The sequence below is a fragment of the Arachis hypogaea genome, chromosome 9, assembly GCF_003086295.3.
Source record: "Arachis hypogaea cultivar Tifrunner chromosome 9, arahy.Tifrunner.gnm2.J5K5, whole genome shotgun sequence".
NCBI lineage: Eukaryota > Viridiplantae > Streptophyta > Magnoliopsida > Fabales > Fabaceae > Arachis > Arachis hypogaea.
Genome location: NC_092044.1, coordinates 115,567,385 through 115,585,880, shown reverse-complemented (window position 1 = coordinate 115,585,880; position 18,496 = coordinate 115,567,385). Strand labels below are relative to the sequence as shown.

General features: G+C 28.4%; 3 protein-coding genes and 1 pseudogene across 4 annotated transcripts; 3 read left to right on the top strand and 1 right to left on the bottom strand.

The window, feature by feature from the left end:
• The first annotated feature begins 1,314 nt into the window (after positions 1-1,314).
• LOC112712310 (beta-hexosaminidase 1) lies at positions 1,315-5,962 on the top strand. The gene is made up of 15 exons (XM_025765160.3): positions 1,315-1,944; positions 2,034-2,111; positions 2,211-2,246; positions 2,612-2,723; positions 2,829-2,899; positions 3,040-3,170; positions 3,502-3,518; positions 3,669-3,717; positions 3,822-3,922; positions 4,087-4,146; positions 4,423-4,456; positions 4,734-4,832; positions 5,061-5,120; positions 5,206-5,456; positions 5,560-5,962. Exons 1-15 carry the CDS (start codon positions 1,576-1,578, stop codon positions 5,730-5,732), a joined length of 1,641 nt encoding a protein of 546 aa, XP_025620945.1. The 5' UTR covers positions 1,315-1,575; the 3' UTR covers positions 5,733-5,962.
• A 347-nt stretch (positions 5,963-6,309) lies between these two features.
• On the top strand, positions 6,310-7,957 carry LOC112712311 (uncharacterized). Of its 2 annotated transcripts, none has more exons than XM_025765161.3 (2): positions 6,310-7,378; positions 7,681-7,957. In XM_025765161.3, exons 1-2 carry the CDS (start codon positions 6,719-6,721, stop codon positions 7,774-7,776), a joined length of 756 nt encoding a protein of 251 aa, XP_025620946.1. In that variant the 5' UTR covers positions 6,310-6,718; the 3' UTR covers positions 7,777-7,957. The 2 variants fall into 2 exon arrangements, with proteins under 2 accessions (XP_025620946.1, XP_072060036.1); XM_072203935.1 differs by having other exon boundaries at positions 6,310-7,454.
• Positions 7,958-9,121: 1,164 nt separating this feature from the next.
• On the top strand, positions 9,122-11,553 carry LOC112709578 (heparanase-like protein 2). The gene is made up of 9 exons (XM_029289067.2): positions 9,122-9,343; positions 9,430-9,466; positions 9,640-9,820; positions 9,924-10,078; positions 10,183-10,416; positions 10,514-10,703; positions 10,779-10,904; positions 10,994-11,093; positions 11,191-11,553. The coding sequence occupies exons 1-9, from the start codon at positions 9,122-9,124 to the stop codon at positions 11,551-11,553; spliced, it is 1,608 nt and encodes a 535-aa protein (XP_029144900.2).
• A 925-nt stretch (positions 11,554-12,478) lies between these two features.
• LOC112713107 (probable methyltransferase At1g29790) lies at positions 12,479-13,794 on the bottom strand (annotated as a pseudogene).
• Positions 13,795-18,496: the final 4,702 nt, after the last annotated feature.

The following is an 18,496-nucleotide window of genomic DNA, read 5'->3' as shown; positions in this document are numbered from 1 at the left end:
TATTTTCTTTTGTATAGGAGTTTAATTTATAATATTAAATAGAGGTATATAAACAATAAAAGAATATTTTAATTTTTTTTCATGCACCTTAGTGCCTTATGTGTGAAAGCTATGAAACCAAAAATACCTAACATGTATAGCTCTTAACGCAACTTGTAACTAACCGCTAACTGTGGTTAGCCTACCAACCAACTCAAGTAACGCACATTACGGCTATTTAATATTCATAGAACTAATTTATTAAAATATATATATATATATGATCTTGATTGTAAAGAATCCCCACCATTTGCATCCTTTTGGCGATTTTTGTATAAGCCATAGCTACCACTAACTTACCAAACCTATATTCATCTTTTTTTTTTTTTTTTTTTTTTTTGTATACTAAACATTTTAATGCGTATGGTTGTCCTCTTCAATTAGAATATATTCTTGCTTTGCTTTTATGTCTCGCCATTGACTAAACAAAGATGGGGAGTTAGGTCACCATACCTTACTTTGTTTTGAGGAAAATAAACAAGGATTATGACAAAGTATAGATAGAAAATTAAAAATAAACGTTATAATTGATAATTGAGAATCGTTAATAATATTGTATTCAAATATATTAAATTATTTAATAATTTTTAATTATTAATTTTACATAAAAATAATTCTTAATAAAAAAAATTAAACAAAACAAACCCTAATGAAGACTAATAATTGAAGTTATTATAATTACAGCATCTCAAAACTAATAAAGTAGCCTTCTTATACAGAAAAGCAAATTTCAATCTGTCTTTCCCGTGACCCGTGACAAAAAGGAGAATATACTCCAAAAATACACAAATATACAAATAGTAACAATCGTAAATTAGAAACAAATAATAAAGATTTAATTTCAATATTCCGTAAACATATTGTTATTAATTAATAATTAATTAAACAAGCAGTAAGTTCGACAAATCCCAAAAATAAGATTTAGTGTGTTTCACCATGATGTAAAATCAAATATTAACAAATCTAACTGCTAGATTTTAGAGCACACAAATCTAACTTTTAGATTTGTAATTTTAAAATTTTTATTTTTTTAAATATATAAATTTAACTTTTAAATTTATGTTTTACTAAATTTTAACACAAATTAGAGTCTTCAATTTATATATCTACAAAAAAATACACCACTTTACTATTACAGTATATTATACATTCTTACTCCATTTCTACAAAAATCATTCTCAGAATTGTCCTCACCTTGATTAAAGATATTATAAATAAAAAATTAGTAAATTATTTTAAAGTCCTTATAAATTTACTAATTTCATATACTAAATTGATACAATTAAAATATGGGATCACGTGACTGCTTAAAAAAAAAAAAAAAAAACTAATGAGGGATGAGTTATGAGATTATGACTAATCAGTGTTGATGTTTCTTGTTTCATCTTTCATGTATTTTCAGGTTCAGATTCAGATTCCTCTTCACTTTCTAAGTTCAACAACTCCACTAATCACATGCCATTACCATTAATGTAGTTGGTTCCAGCTACTCAAAACCCCATCCACATTCTTCTTCTTCTTCTTCTTCACAGAGCCATGAAGCTGTGGCCCCTACCCACGTGGCACACGGCATTTGCATGCGCACTCTTCTTCACTGCTTTAACACTTTGCGTCTCTGAAGCTGTTGCTGCTGGAACACTCAACCCAACACCGCGCTCTTCGCCTTCGCTACCTTTCATTTGGCCACTCCCTGCCGCATTCACCTTCGGCAATCACACTCTCTCCGTCGACCCTGCCCTCTCTCTCGCCGGAAATGCCGCCTCCTCCGCCATTCTCAGGGCGGCGTTTGATAGGTACAGAGGGATCGTCTTCAAGCACTCTGATCGCTATGGTTTTCTCAGAACTCTCAGGACTACCTATGATGTTTCCAAATTGCAGATCAATGTTCAATCTCACAGCGACCAGGTCTGTGAATGTGCCTTTTTATTTTGTGGGTTTGGATAAAGTTTTGATTTTTCTGAGTGGGAACTTTGATATCTTGGCCTGTGTTGCAGCTTCAACTTGGAGTGGATGAAAGCTATAGTTTGTTCGTTTCAAATGCCGAGTTGCATTCCGGAGTAGTCACAATTGAGGTGTGTTTTTTGGGTTTTAACTTTTATTTGTTGTTTGAGTTGAATTTTAGTTGTGTAATCTAATCTAATATATATTTTTTTGCTGTTTTGATTTTGTAGGCAAACACTGTTTTTGGTGCATTGCGTGGATTAGAGGTATGAATAGATTATACAACTTGCAACCTAGTCATGGTTCTCTATACTGATGCTTTGATGAGATGGTTTCTTGTCTGATTATAGGAGTTGTATATGTAAATTAATGTTTTACCACCTATGTAAATACATACTTCATACTATAGGCTCGCATTTTCTGGATACTATTCATGGAATTCGTTACCTGCTCTGCATATCTCTGCAATTTGATTGAATTTATTTGTGAAATTCTAGCATTTATGCATATTGTCTATGGACACACCTTGAGTATGCACCCAACATTATAGATGACTGACAAATTTGCAACTCTTGTTGAGTTATGTGTCACCTGTTTCATTAATTTTTTTGCCTCTTTCATGGTGCACCAGACATTCAGTCAGTTGTGTTCGTTTGACTACACAACTAAAACGGTACAAATAAACAAGGCGCCTTGGTCCATCCGAGATAAACCTAGATTTGCATACCGTGGGCTTATGTTGGGTGAGCCAAGATTTTGTAACTTAGGAAATTCTGTATTCTGTGTGTGTCTATATGCTATAATATGAGGTTATTGATACATTTCTTGGGTTTTTGTTAATTTTGCAGATACATCGAGGCACTATTTACCAATTGATGTGATTAAGCAGATAATTGAATCTATGTCATATGCTAAGCTTGTAAGATAGATGTTACATATTTTTTTTCATTTCTTCCCTCAAAGATGATTGTGAAAATTTGAAAACACAGGCATCTGCTGACTAGCACACATTGTTATTTGTTTCATGCACTGTTGATATGAAAAACTCATGCTTGCTAGAATGTTCTGCATTGGCATATCATAGACGAGCAGTCATTTCCTCTAGAGGTGCCGTCATATCCAAATCTGTGGAAAGGTTCTTACACAAAATGGGAACGTTACACTGTGGAGGACGCATATGAAATTGTCAAGTAAGACTTACCTTCTTCAGTGTCTTACCAATAAGTTAGATTTAAAGGCTTCTCCTATATATATTTTGTCTTTTTCATAGTCGTATCTGACAAGGGGATGTATGACTGGGAAAAAACATGTTCAAACTAGCAATATACATGATATTGCAACCATCTAGTTCTGCAATCTGAATAAATTTTGAACTGGAAATTTAGACAGTGAAATTGCTAGAAACCAGTCAAAGGAAAAGTGGGTCCAAAATATTTAACTGCCTTCTTTGAGTCATCTTTCTTTCTCTACAATTGACTAATATTATGCTCTTTTTCATGTTGCGCTTGTCTTGCCATAAAGCTTTTCAAGAATGAGAGGTGAGGTAGCTTCAAATTCCTTTTGAAGTTTCCATTTCATATTTTTTGCTGCATTTATCTATCTGGATCTTGATTTTGGAATTCTCTTTTTGGTTTCGTTTTTCCATCAATCGGAATATGTTTCATAAGCACTTTCATGGAATATCACAGGTATAAATGTGATGGCAGAAGTGGATGTCCCTGGTCATGCAGCATCATGGTAATGCTAGTGTCATGTTAATGTTTTTTAAAAATCTGATAGCTTGATGGTATTGTGTATCAGAAATGTTTGATTTTTTTTATTATTCTTTTTATCTTTTTTAGGGGTGTCGGATATCCTAGTCTTTGGCCATCACCCTCATGTAAGGAGCCACTAGACGTTTCAAAGAATTTTACATTTGATGTCCTTTCTGGAATTTTGTCAGGTTAGTTTTCCTTATTTCCTATATATATCGTGAATAAATTACTCATATAGTCATATGCATATTTTGACTAAATGCTTCTTCTACTTTATCCTTCTTCCTGTAATACCATTTACATTGATCTCGTGAATTAATGTTATGTCTTTCTCTTGTTCTGAATTTTACAGATATGAGAAAAATATTTCCATTTGAGCTATTTCATTTGGGTGGTGATGAAGTTAATACAGGTCAGCATGAATGACTTTCTTCTTGCAAGAACTACTTGACCTAATAAAGTAATATCTTAAGCTAATAAGCAAGGGCCTAGGAACCATTTTCAACAACAGCAGCATGTAAAGTTGATTTTTATTATGATAACATGTTTAACAGTGACCGTGTGTGCGACTTCAAGACATTTCTAAGTATTAGCGATTACAGTAAATGGTAGACTTTACTAAATTTAGAGTTATCTTAAGCTATTTTGTTAAAGTGCTAATTGACGAAAATCCGATTTATTTTGGCAGATTGCTGGAGCAATACTTCTCAAGTGACTCACTGGTAACAACTTTAACCTGTCATATTCATACATTAATTTTATGCCTAATGTAGTAATTCCATTAAAATCCAACAAATTAGTTAAACTCAAAACAAAATGCCAAATGTGATGATGAGATATAATAATTACCAAGGGCTTTTGTTGCTGTGTTTGATGGCATACATTGCAATCTGGTGAACTAACTATCTTGATTCATGAATCTGATTGATTGTCAATGTATTAAGCACAATGTCATGATTTGAAAATCCTTTTTGTATTTTGACTAAATCTCCAATTCAGGCTTTCTCAGAACCGCTTGACTCCCAAAGCTGCATATGAATATTTTGTACTGAAGGCCCAAGAGATAGCTCTTTCGAAAAGATGGAGTCCTGTAAACTGGTAAGATCCATATCTAGATGGCCTTGTCGCGTAAACTCATTTATTACTCTTATTTTTTTCATATCATGGATGCTTCTCATAGTTCTGTAAACTCATTCTTCGTATCGAAAATATTTATATATTTAACAAGTGTTTCTAATTTATGCACATTTATATGTTTACAACATCATCTTCTTAAAGCGTAGGCACATATTTCAACTTGACATTTTCTTTTCTCTGACTTCTCAGGGAAGAAACCTTCAACTCATTTCCGGCTAAGCTCCATCCGCAGACTGTAGTTCATAACTGGTGAATTCTCATCTATCTCGTTTTATTTTGCACGAAATTCACCTGTTGGAGTCTAAGCATACCATGCTTCACTTAATGACTGTAGGTTGGGCCCTGGAGTTTGTCCAAAGGCAGTTGCAAAAGGTTTCAGGTGCATTTTCAGCAACCAAGGTGTCTGGTATTTGGACCATCTAGATGTACCATGGGAAGATGTCTATACTGCCGAGCCACTAGAAGGAATCCGAAAAGTTTCGGAACAAAAACTTGTACTTGGAGGAGAAGTTTGCATGTGGGGCGAGACGGTGGATACATCAGATGTTCAGCAAACAATATGGCCTCGAGCTGCTGCTGCAGCAGGTTAGCCATTCAGTTTCTCCATTGAAATGCATTTACTTTGTCTAGATGGTTACCAAAGTTACCATTCTAGCTAGCTCATTAACCGGTCCGTGTTTTCGCGCAGAACGCCTGTGGAGTCCGAGAGATCATACTACTAGAAACATAAACATTACGACGCTGCCGCGGTTGCAATACTTCAGATGCTTGTTGAATAGAAGAGGGGTTGCAGCTGCTCCTGTGACAAACTTCTATGGTAGGACTGCACCTACTGGTCCTGGCTCATGCTTTGATCAATGATCTTATTCTAATAGCTATTGAACAGTTGATGAGCTAGAATTGTAACTTTATAATTGAGTTAAAATCCATGTTGTAAGTTATTGTTGAATGAATAAATAATAGCCGGTTATTTATCTTTGGAATCAAAGCTCAAGTTTAGTTGTAAAAATATGATACATAACCAACGATTATTCAACATGATACTTGTAAAACATTGCATTATTATTGAAACTATTGAATCTTTCTGTTGATATTATTATTTCAAATTTTCACTTGCTACTTTTCAATAATAATCTTATAGGCACAATTTGAGTCCTTATTTTTGTTCTTTTAATCAGATACAGCTCACAACTCTTATCTGTTTTATTCTTCTAATATATTATAAGTATATAGTTGTATTCTTATGTAACCAGTAAGTTTTTGAAGGTCCCTTTCTTGCGCTTATCTTTCAGGTTTTAGTCATAGGGTAGGATCAAAAGGGGAATAAAAGAGAAAAGAAAGCTTCATGTGTTAAGAAATGAATCATAGAATATCAAAAAAGAAATTCAACTTTATTTGTCCCAAACTGCAATTTCAACAAATTTATTTTATTATTTATAAAAGAAATACAAACTTTTAATGAAAATTTTAGAGTAAATGTCATTTTTGGTCCTTAACCATTTGTTTGATAGACTTTGTACCCCCTAACAAATATAAAAATCTAAATCGGTCTCTGTCCACTTTGATTTATGTACATTCCAGTTCTTCAATCAGTTTTAAACAGATGTGTCAGTCACTTATTTCGCGACCTGCTCGAAAGACTGGAACGTACATATATAGTAGATAGAGACCGATTTAAGCTTTTATATTTATTAGAGAGTGTGAAATCCATGTAGTTAGGGATCGAAAATGTCATTTACTCAAAATTTTACAATAAGAAAATAAAAGTTAATTACAAAACTTACCCAGTTAGAAAAGCATTTATTCCCCCAAATAAATACATTATGATGCACCTTCTTCCTTCATGAATGTCGATAATGGCGTCCACTACAAAACTGAACATGAAGCTCCTCGTTGACACAAAGCGCGAGAAAGTTCTCTTCGCTGAAGCATCCAAAGAAGTGATAGACTTCCTCTTCCACTTTCTTCAGCTGCCACTGGCTACCGTAGTGAAGCTCTTAACCACCAAAGGAGCGGTTGGTTGCATAGGGAATCTATATCAGAGCGTGGAAACCCTAAACGACACTTATTACTTACAACCAAATCAACCTAAACATTTTCTCTTGAACCCTAAGATTCCTCTCTCTTCACCTCTCATCTCTGCTCTTCTCCCTCCAAATGGCGGCGGCGGTGAAGGTCAATCGGAGTCTATCCCGTTGAAGCTGTACGGATGCAGAAGTTGCAGCAGTTATACGGTTACAGATTTGTATAACTCTAAATGCAGCACGTGTGGGCTTGGTTATATGACTAGAGAAGTCAAATACATAAGCAAGAATGATCAAGTCAAAGATTCTTCTTTTAACAGCAACAGTAATGGATTTGTGAAGGAGGTTGTGACTTACACGGTGACGGATGATTTGGTGATTGAGCCAATGTCAACCATATCTTGCATCACCATGCTTAATCAGTTCAGTGTTAAGGATGTTGGTGTCTTGAAGGAGAAGGTTGTTGAATTGGGGATGCCAGAGGTAATAATAATAAGAGCAATGCTACGGGGCCAGCAGTTTTATTGAATTTTGGCCAGCATGTAACCAGCAGAGGAAGGTGAGCCATTGGATGAAATCTCACACCAATCTCACACCATCAAATCATCATTGATGGCTAGTTAATGGCTAACAATCACAAAAATTGCTGGCCCCTAGACTTTTCCTAATAATAATAATAAGTCATAGCAGTCAAACATGAAGTTTTTATATACTTATTTTTTTTTTATTTATTTTGGAAAATTTTGATTGATCTCTTGAGTTGAATTTTATGTTTTGTTTTATAGGGTGTGAAGCTACTGAGGGCTTCGCTACAGTCAGAAATGGTTTTAACCAATGTTTTTCTCAAGAATTCTGAAAACACCAGCTTTCATCTAATATGACTATGATTAATGTCTTGATTTAGGATATGCGCACTCTTAATCTTAATGTAAGTAGTTTTTATGAATAACCAGAGCTTGTTAATTTTTTTTAACAACCTTTGTATTTTAATTGTATACCATAAATATCATGATATCTGTATTGGGCCAAAGTAATAAATCCAATAATTCATTATTCATGTCATTTGTTCACAATATGATAAGATCAATTCAATTTAAACTTTTGCAAATATACAAGTTACTTATTATAAAAGCATACATATTAAAATATTATTAATTTAAAAAACATTTAAAATGTTTAGACTAATTTAATCGTAAGAGTTTTCTTATTTCTCATCCTAGATTAAATACTTAAAACACATATTAAATTATATATTCATGATCATTAGTCAAGGATATAAACTGTAAATAAATAAATAAATTAAAATATATTTTTATATTAAAAAAGACAAAGTTCTACCTAGAGTGATTTTTCTGTTATTTTTTTTGGCGTTTTGCCCATTTGTTTAAACTTTAAACAAAAAATTGAGAAAATGAAATAAAAATATTGTTAAAAAAAAGTTAAATTTAAACCCAAATATTATAATAATAATAAAAAATATAAAATAGCACCGCATACAAAAATAAATAAACTAGGAATTAGAGCAATTGTCTTTTGATATCAAATTAAATTTAAGAAGTGAGTATTTAAAATAATAAAAAAAGCTCAGACAAAAAAGAACAAATTTAACTTCCACAAAAATCAAATTAAAATTTGTTTAGACGTCATTTTTGAAAAGATATTTTTTAAAAAGATCTTTTATAAAAATAAAAGTGATTTTATATTTGAATATCTTATATAAAAAGATTTTTTTATTTATCAATTATGTTTGGATAAAATAAGATAAAAATATTTTTTTATTATGTGAAAATATCTTATTTTTTTAAAAAAAATATATAAATTTTAGCTTCTCAAAAAAGATATTTTTTTCATTTATTATGTGAAAAATATCTTATCTTTTAAAAAAAAAATATAAATTTTATTTTCTCAAAAAAAATATTTTTTATTTTTCTAGTACTTTTACTTTTACATTAAAAATTTACCAAACACATTAAAAAAAATCTTTTTTATTAAAAAAATATTTTTTTATTCATTTAATAGCATCTAAACAAATATTTATATAATTTTAAACTTTAAATTATTTAAGATAAATATATCTTTTAGATTTAAAAATATCTATTTACTTAAAAGTGGTTATAGCTAGCCATATTACTAACACTATAAATAGTAGATACGAAGGATAGAAATCATATAAGAAACATCAATAGAAATTATTCATAGTATCTTCTCTTCTAGTTTTGTTCTACAATGGGTGTGAATCAGTGTGTAAAAGTAGCTCTCTTTTTAAGTTTCTTAGTATTATTTTGCCCTTCTTTTTCTTCATCAGAAGATGTGAAACTTAAAGTGAAAGGGATCACAAACATTGCTACAACTGATGAGAATTTCATATGTGCAACATTGGATTGGTGGCCATCTAATAAATGTGACTATAACCAATGTCCATGGGGAAAAGCTGGAATTCTCAACTTGGTATTTTATTTATTTTGTTCCATATTATTCAGAATATTATATACATTTTTAAATATCATAATGATAATTAATTATTCTTTTTGCAGGACTTGAATAACACGATACTCTCAAATGCAATTAAAGGTAAGCCATATTTTCTCTAAAATTAAACTATTTTAATTAATATATACTAATAATAATTTATTTTATTTTATTATGTTATACCAATTTAATTAAACTTGCTTAACAAAAAGATTTAGACGTGTAGCATTATTCTAATTAATCTAACCGTTTAATTGCTTTTAAAATTGTTGCAGCATTCAATCCTCTGAGGATTAGATTAGGAGGTTCACTACAAGATCAAATTATTTACCAATTTGGGAAGCAAAAATACTGCCCAACTATGAAAAAGAAGGATAATGGCTTGTTTGGATTCAGTGTTGGATGCCTTCCCAAAAAGAGATGGGATGAAGTGAATCACTTTTTGAAAAAAACCGGGTAATTGATTAATTAATATATATTATTTTAATTTCTCAATATTATTATAATTACTTCACAAACAATTAATCTTATCTTATCTCATTTGCTTTAAACTTTGCAGTGTCAAATTTACGTTTGGCTTAAACGCACTTATTGGCAAGAAAAATTCTAAGGAAGACCAGTTAAACTGGAAAGGAGATTGGAATCCAAACAATGCCATAAGCCTCATGAAGTACACTATCTCAAAAGGATACAATATAGATTCATATGAATTTGGTATCAAATTAAATTAAAACCCTTTAATTTTTATAATTAATAAATTTAATTTTTACCCATGAGTTTTTTATAAATTTAACATCTTGTGCTAATTAATCATATAGGAAACGAGCTATGCTCTGAAGGAGTATCAGTAAGAATAGATAGTGTTCAATATGCGAAAGATATCACAAAACTAAGGCACATAGTTAACTCATTATACCCAAATGCCACAATAAGACCAAAGGTGTTGGGTCCAGCTGGATTTTATGGTAAAGAATGGTTTGATAGTTTCTTGCAACATGTTGGACCTGGTGTCATTGATGGAGTTACCCATCACATTTATAACCTTGGTGCTGGTAAGTATAATAATTCAGAATGTTGTTTGTTGTTTGTTGGTTGATTAATTTGTTTAATTCTAAGAATATAATTGTATTATAAAATTATATTATATAGGAGTTGATAGGGATCTTATTAGCAAGGTTCAAGACCCATATTTTTTGAGCAAAATTGCACAAACTTTCAAGGATGTATCAACGGCAGTGAAAGAATTCACACCATGGGCTGGAGCATGGGTTGGAGAATCTGGTGGAGCTTATAACAGTGGAGGCAAAGATGTATCACATACTTTTGTTAATGGCTTTTGGTAAGTTTTTTTTTTTAAATTTAATTTCAGCTCTCTAATTTTTTTAATAACTTTTTTAATTAATAATAAATATAGGTATTTGGATCAATTGGGTATGACATCAACCTTCAACCACAAAGTTTATTGTAGACAAGCTTTGATTGGAGGAAACTATGCTTTGCTAAATACAACATCATTCATTCCTAATCCAGATTATTATGGGTATGTCACATATATTCATTCATATTTATATAAGTAGTTAAATTAAATGTCATTTTTGAATGAATAACAATTTTATTTTCTTTAAACAGAGCACTTTTGTGGCATCGGCTTATGGGAACCAATGTACTTTCTATTTCACATGATAGTTCACCATATCTACGTACATATGCTCATTGTTCTAAACAAGGGGTAAGTTAGTAATTTTATTTATACATTTTTATTTTTTTTAATTTTAAGATAACTTTTTAACGGTTATAACATATTATTGTTCTAATTATTGTTTCAGAGCGGAATCACATTGCTTCTAATAAACATGGAGAATTCGACATCTTTCGATGTATCCCTTGTGAATGACATGAATCTTTATCCGGAGGAATTGGCATCAGAAGGAATAAACACAGTGAATTTGATGGATTCATTGAAAAGGGAAGAGTACCACTTGACACCTAAAGATGGAAACATTCAAAGTGATGTTGTGCTTCTGAATGGAACTCCATTGGAACTTACCAAGTCAAAGGAAATTCCAGAGCTTAAACCAAAGATTGTTGATGCTTCTTCTTCTTCTCCAATCAAAGTTGCACCTCATTCAATAGTTTTTGTGCAAATCAATAATTTCAATGCACCTGCATGTGCACCTCCTACAAAATAAGATTAAATAAGATTACTAGGGTTTTCTATTGTTTCTTTTTTATTTTTCTTATAGAACTTAGATAGAGTTTTTAAGGCTTATAGAGCATATGCATATATATGTACTTTACTGGGAATAGTTTATGATTAAATTTCTTTTTTAATTTCTTTTATTTTCAATTAGTTATATACTTATCTTTTTAATTATTGATGACTTTAAGGATAGGCATATTATTTATATGATTAAAAACTAACTGATTAACTGACACTATATATTCATATATAACAATTTAAATTCACAGTTGAATAAATTTTTAAATATTCATGATAACTTTTTAATATTGCTTTATAATAAAAATCTGGTATATTAGTAACAGAATTAACTTTCTTAGCTAAGTTAACTAAGTTATCAGTAATAAAATTATCTTTCTTAGCTATTTTAAGTTTTTAACTTTTTCATTGTAATAAATATTTTTTCTCTGTAAAAAAAAAAGAAAAATTGAATAAAGAAAATCTCAATCAGCTAAACACGAGAATTTCATGTTTAGATGCAAATTTTAATAAAGGTTTACTTTGTTTACAAGCCACTGAATAATAATTGAATGTTTATACTAAAGCAATTTACTTATTTCCTCATTGAAATAGTATAAAATTACTCTTTTAAAAAAAAGTACTAGTTTCATATATATAGTTGAACTATCCACTTGTTAGACCTAAAGATCTGTACAATAGTATTAAATATAATTAAAAAATAAGCTTAACTACACAACAAGATTTATAATTGATTTTTTTATAGATAATATAAAATTTAAATTTTTAATATAATAGTTGTATATTTATTATAGTTATAATAATTTTGACTATTGCCAAAAATGAAAAATAATAAACTTTTGTGTTTACCAAAAAGAAGGCACTGTGCATATTAAGAGAAGAAATTAAGAGTCTTTGGCCTACAAAAAAGATATTAACATAAACTTTCACTAATTCACAAGATAATTGTCGCACAAATCTTTGTTCACTAATTTATCTTAAGCATTATATTCTCATGCATACCGCAAATCATTGGTTTTACCAATAATACTGAAATGTACCATTCATTCTTCCGAACCCCATCATGATGAAGCTTTCTTGCAGCATGCCATCTAAGTTTGTTGAACCCAACTCTATCTAGCATTGGCAAATAAGTTCCATTAACCTGTGATCCAAAGCAGAAGAAATGTTCCAGCCAGAAAATTTTCCCTGGCCTCGACACCCTATACACATCATATAGCAAAAACTCAAGCATAGTCTCTGGCAACCAATTCCCTATGAATTTCATGGAATGAACAATATCAAGTGTGGTCTCAAAGAATGGAATCAATCCCCTTGATGCAATGAAGTGGCTGAATGGACCGTCCAAATCCAGTGTGCTTGTGATGATTGTCACATTCCTTTCTTTAATCCTTGCAGCAAATGTCCCTGTTTCACCACCAATGTCAAGTCCGATATGGATCGTGCTGTCGGATCTTTTCGTCCCAAGAACTTGGTCTATCCCAAAATCAAGTCCACCATCAACAAAGATCCACCTACCCTTTTTCCTTCCTTTCACATCAAAGCAATCTTTACAGTACCCTTTATTGTTCTTCCACTCAATGAGGCACGTGTGGCTCTTACAAGTATAAGGATCCCAAACAATGTTGCTATCTGGTGGAATTTTTCAAAGGCTATCTTGCAAATCTTGATTTGGCTCAACAAAACCTTTTGGAGACTTGGGATGGCACCTTCTTTTAGGGAGTGGGTCACACCCTTTTGACACAAGCATTTGTGCAAACACCTCATCTGCAAGGCATTCATCTCCTATGTCATATGACTTGTATTGGTTCAACTCATCTGGAACCTCAAACACACCGCGCCATTGTTGTTTCTAGAATATTTCTTGTCTTATTGGACAAAAAGGTTAGTTGAGTTGAGCCTACGATGAAGCTCAGACAAAAATGAATGAATAGCAGCAAGTTGAGATTTTGTGGTGTTGAGTTAAAGTTATTATTATGATGAAGAGGATGATGATAGAAAGAGCTAAATGGGCAAGTAACAATGTATATGGTGACAAGGTTTGTGACTATTACTAGCACAAGGGGATTCAACTTGTGCTTTAGGGTGTGACTATGATTATGTCCGAGTTGATGATCATAACCTTGAAGCTTTTTTGAATACTCTGCTTGCTTGAGCTTGAATTCCCATTTCTTTCTTCCCTCAAAAGGCTTAGAAACCATGGGGAAGAATTGCAAAGACAAAAATAAAAATTATCAACATGGAACTAATGATGCTTCACAAATATATATTGGTTTTTTACACTATCTTCTAACTCAAAATTTTATTTAATGATTTATGGGTAGTCAATAAATTATTGAACATTAATGAAAATTGATTTAATTGTATTTTAATAGATATACAATAAGATGGTTTCTTTTCAAATGCATCAATCATATTTGGTTCTCACAAGGATTTTTTTTAGATTCACGAGGAATCTTGCTTCGTTTTGATTGGACGGGTCAACACTAAAAAAGATTGTATCGTCTAAGTGTTATTACTCAGGATGATATTATTTATATATTATGTAAAAAAGAGATAGAGCATATATTTCAATTGTTTACTAGTTATAAGTTTATTTTATAGGTATGATGTATTTGGTTGTATGTGTCAAATAGATTGTAGATAATTTCAGACAATATTAAACAGCACTTTGAGAATTAAATTTATTCACCTAAAAAAAAGAAGAGCAGAACCGATGATTGATTAGCTTCTTTATTATTATTTAAAAAAATTGACTTAAAAAAATGTTAAGGATTTTAAAGAACAAGCTATTAAGTGTAAAGAATGTCATCAATGGATTAGTTAAAAATGACTAAAAATGATAAGATATTGATTCCTATAATTATTGATGATAATACTAAAAATAATTATAAATTATAACTTTAAATTTTGTTACTGTTCTTTGTTGTGACTTACTCTACGTTGATGTATTGAACTTTTTGTTTTCAAAAAAAAAAAAGGTATCCAAAGCATTTATATTTGTAGTAATTTTAGTTTCTACTTTATTATCTTTATTTGGTTTAGTTGTTAAGAAATATTTATGTTGTGTTAAGAATAAGTTTCTTGTTATAGTTTGCGTTTGTCTTTTAGCTATTATCTCTATATTTAATTATATGCAGCTTCAGGTAGGTTTCAACTCTATGAAATGTTATGAATTAATTTTTTGTCCATTCCTTTTTAATTTTTACTCTTTTGTTTAGTTCTCATATAAATTTTTAGTAATAGTATCACTCTGGTAAGTTGATAGCTAAAAACAATACCAAAAAAATTAATTTTAATCGTCTTTCAATTATTTTTATAATTAATTTTTAATTGTATAAATAAATTAATAAAATATTATTAATACATTAAAATTAATTATTAATATATTTGTATATAAATATATTTATAATTTAATTTATTTTTAATATGTATTTATATTTTAATATATATTTTATAATTGTGACTCATTTTGTGGCTAATTTTGATATGTGTGTGACTTATAAAATTAAACTACTTTTACAAAAAAAAGTTGTAGATTGACTAAGAAAATTAAGGTATTTGTAGATAAAAAAATCAAATAATAAGATTTTTAGTTATTATTTTTATATAAAAAATCTAATTTTTTATTAATAATTAATTTTAATATTCGTTATCTAAAATTTAAAATAATTTAATGTGTATATTTTTACATTTAATTTGGTGTTAAGTTTATTGCACAAATAGAAATAATTAATTTTGTTACTTGCTATTTAAAAATAATATTTTTTCTCTATGTATATAAAAATATAATTAGATATTCGTATAAAAAGATTATACTGGTAGTTATAAAAGTAACTCAAAATTAATTTTTTAAAACAATTGAATCTTGATTCTAACTTTTAATTACAACAGTAGTATTCTCTCCAAACTGCATGTAATAAATATTTAAAAAACAAAAGAAAAATAAAAATATAGATTAAAAAGATAAGAGGTAAAAATTTAAAACTAAATAAAAAACTAAAAAAATATGTATATAATAATAATAATATTTTTTATTTGAATTATATTATTTTGTTAATTTTATTTTCTGTAGAATAGAAAGATTGAAAAAATAGAGAATGAGAGAAAAGGGAGAGAAAGATAAAGATGAAGAGTGAGAGTGAGAGTTTGTTAATTTTAGAAGAAAAATTTTTAATTTAATTGTAAAAAAATACCAAGTGACATATTTTGATTTGTCAAATTATTAATATAAAATATAAATTATATATAGAGTAAAAATAGTAGAGAAAAATAGAAAAATGGAGAGAGATAGATAAGAGAATTTATAAAGGGAGTTTATAAATTTTGAAAAAAAAATATTTTCTCTCAATTTTAATAAGAGAATGTCATGTGACATATTTTATTATTAAATTAGATAATAATATATAATACATAATATAGGTATATTTCAATTTTAATTTTAATATTTTAATTTTAATTTTAATACAATTAAAGAATGTCATGTTGCAAATTTTGATTGTCAAATTAGTAATTAGTCATTGATTGATATTGATAATGATATATAAAATAGATAGAGTGGTTGAAGGAATGAGAAAAATAGAGAAAGGAAGAGCGAGGATGAGAGAACTTTTTAATTTTGGAAGAAAATATTTGATTTCAATTGTAACGAGAGAGTGACATGTGACATATTTTTGTTATAAAATTAGTAAGGATGGAGAAGAATTCTTTAATTTTGGAGAAAAAAATTTAATTTTAATTATAATGAGAAAGTGACATGTGCCACATTTTGGTTGTAAAATTAGTAAGAATGACAGTAGAATTTCTTAATTTAAAAAAAAATTGATTCTAATTACAATGAAAATGTAATATGTGGCATATTTTAATTGTAAAATTATATATATATATATATATATATATATATATAGATATATCAAAATATGATAAAATTACTGTTAGTAAAACTTTTTAAATATTTTTTCTTAATAAATATAAAATAAATAATATTAAAAATTTACATTTTTTATATTTTTAATAAAAATATTTTAATTTATAATTTTAACTTGTATTTTTAAGACAAAGTTAACGAAATGTTCTAGTAATTCTCTAACTATGTTGTCTATTTGTCATACATTATGAAGTGATGCATACCTTGAAATTACTTGCAATATGCATGTAAACGCTAATCAATTTTATGAAGCACAGACATTTAAGTGTGTCTATGTTTGTGGAATACGTTTTAGATACGATATTTGACTGATATGCGTGTTTTCTTTGTATAACAGTGTCTTAATAAAAAATAAAAAATTATATTTTAAATATATTTAGATATATCTAAATATCATCACATATCATCATGTCTAATCTTATTTTTAATATTTATTTTTAAAATAAATTTAAAAATAATATATATTATTATTTATTAAAAAAATATTTTAAATATTTTATACAATTAAAATAAAATACTAAAAATAATTAAAAAATTAATTGATATTTTAGTATCAATAAAATAATAAAATATTTTTATAATTTATTTAAAAAATATTTTATATTATATATATATATATACGTGTATATTTTTGTGTTTTATCAAATTTTAAAATTTGTGTATTAATATATCTCGTATCCTATAATTTACTTTAGTGTCTGTATATCATAACTAATCATATATATATATATATATATATATATATATATGCATTCAAATAAAAATTAATTTCAATTTTTTTTATTTGGTCATACATATTCACACGCTTCCAAAATTACTATATAACCCAAACTTTCTTAATTTATATAAATTTGATCATTTTTGTCTAAATTAGTTTTGACTTTCTTTACAAATATAATATTTTAAATAATTAAAAAACATTTAATCTTTTGAAAAAAATAAAAAAAATCGTGAAGAGATCGAAATACACATTTATCTTTGTAACTATATGATTTTTTCCTCTTTCTCTCGTTTTAGTTATCCATAACCTCTCTTCCTTTTTTTTTTTTTTGTAATTTCTTCCTGCAAACCATTTGTTTAATTTAAAAAACAAAAAATAAAAAAGAAACTAAGTTGGTTGGAAATTAAATTCCGAAACTAAACAGAGGAAATGATTATCGTCCTATTCTCTAGTATCTTATACTCTCCGATTCTTGATAAGACAATTCTCTGATCCTCTCTCAAATCAATACAATAATCTTTGGATAATTGCAAGCCTCCTCTTCTATTCAACATCACTTATAAAATGAAAGCATACCCCAATAATTTTTAATATATAATTTTAACTTGTATTTCTAAGATACAAATTAACTAAATCTTTTAATTATATTGTCTATTTGTCTTATAAATATGAAGTGATGCACACTTTGAAACATTAAACCCATGATTAATATATAGCTAATTAATAAAAATAAATTGGCAAAATTATCCATCAGCATATATACATGAAAATATACAAAATGTTAATTACTTGCAGTACGCATGTAAACGTACATGCAACTTGCATTCATAATTTTTCTCTAATTTAAAAATGCAATCAAATCACTAATCAATTTTATGAAATACAGATTTTTTCTTGAGTTGTTATGTCCACGTGTTGAATACAACACTCATTTGATATGCGTATTTTTTGTGTACAACAGTGTCTTAACAAAAAATAAATAATTATACTTCGAATATGTTTGGACACATCTAAATATTATCACGTATGAATGTATTTAGTATTATTTTTAACATATATTTTTGAATTAAATTTAGAAATATTATATATTATTATTTATTAAAAAAATATTTTAAATACTTTATATAATTAAAATAAGATATTAAAATAATTAAAAAATTAATTTATATTTTAATATGAATAAAATAATTAAATATCATTATAATTTATTTAAAAAATACTTTATAGTTTATATATATACGTGTCCTTGTGTCTTATCAAATTTTA